At 43.6% G+C, this 958-nt stretch overlaps 1 protein-coding gene across 1 annotated transcript; it reads left to right on the top strand.

Annotated features, from left to right (window-relative positions):
* The first annotated feature begins 6 nt into the window (after positions 1–6).
* Positions 7–942, top strand: LOC111786985. The gene is made up of 3 exons (XM_023667164.1): positions 7–385; positions 608–706; positions 783–942. The coding sequence occupies exons 1-3, from the start codon at positions 158–160 to the stop codon at positions 939–941; spliced, it is 486 nt and encodes a 161-aa protein (XP_023522932.1). The 5' UTR covers positions 7–157; the 3' UTR covers position 942.
* Positions 943–958: the final 16 nt, after the last annotated feature.

The following is a 958-nucleotide window of genomic DNA, read 5'->3' as shown; positions in this document are numbered from 1 at the left end:
CACCAAAAAGTGAGATCTCTTTTCAGTTTTGGTCCCCAAAATCAGTGTTCCATCTCACCAATTAATCGTGGCAGAGCCTAAAATCCACTCGTCGCTCAAAATCTACTGCAATTAATCGATCGACGGTCGAAAACCTAGAAACCGAGAATCAACAGAAATGGAGAATGGCCAAAAGCCTGGGAGGAGCGACGCTCGTCTATCCATGGAGGAAGAAGGAGAGATGGAGGCCAAAACTCGAGAGTACTTCAATGGCGTCGCACCGAAGCGCCATACTAAGCCTCAGCGTAGCGAATTCTCTGCGCATTATGTCGACAGTGTAAATCGCAAGGATGATTACATTCCTGAACTCGCCGTGTTTCAGCGCCTCGAATCCGATCCTCGCGAGGTTAGTTCTCCGATTAGTTTTCTCGATTGAGCTTTCTGTTAGTGAATCATTGATTCGATCCTCTAGGTCTCTGAAATGCAGTACTAAGTGTGCTTCTTAAGTTGAATCAGAGGTTAAATCCAATCAAATGTAGATGAACAGTGTAGAAATTTGTGGAGAAATTGAACAATGTGAGAGTATTTTCATTCTGTTGAGTCCTCGATTGTTCTGAAATTTGAGCAGAGACTTGCTTGTGATGGTCAAAACGGCAACATCTCTGAGGAATTTGTGGAGACGAAGTATTACGACGATCTAAATTACGTAGACAAACAGCACCACACGGTACTCTCTCCATCGATCAATCGATCAGCCTCATTCTCTGTTTTTGTGTTTACTAAGAAGTTGAATTTGATTTCAGACAGGAACAGGATTCATCAAAACGGAGAATGGAGATTGCAAAGGTTTCAAACTCGCAGCAGATTCTGCAACTGCCACTTGCTGCCATGCCTCTTGCAGGGGAAATCCAGCCACCAATGAATGGATTCCGGCCAGTAATGATCAGGTAAAATCTCCATAATTTGCAGTAACTGATTG

This window comes from Cucurbita pepo, unplaced genomic scaffold (genome assembly GCF_002806865.2).
Source record: "Cucurbita pepo subsp. pepo cultivar mu-cu-16 unplaced genomic scaffold, ASM280686v2 Cp4.1_scaffold003832, whole genome shotgun sequence".
Lineage (NCBI taxonomy): Eukaryota > Viridiplantae > Streptophyta > Magnoliopsida > Cucurbitales > Cucurbitaceae > Cucurbita > Cucurbita pepo.
This window is presented reverse-complemented; position numbering and strand designations above follow the sequence as displayed.

What these genes read in the sequence shown, in the direction of transcription:
- LOC111786985 (XM_023667164.1), top strand. Translation starts at nt 158, where the DNA reads ATGGAGAATGGCCAAAAGCCTGGGAGGAGCGACGCTCGTCTATCCATG. An exon ending in TCGAATCCGATCCTCGCGAG is followed by an intron (nt 386 to 607) that starts GTTAGTTCTCCG and finishes AAATTTGAGCAG; the next exon opens with AGACTTGCTTGTGATGGTCA. An exon ending in TAGACAAACAGCACCACACG is followed by an intron (nt 707 to 782) that starts GTACTCTCTCCA and finishes ATTTGATTTCAG; the next exon opens with ACAGGAACAGGATTCATCAA.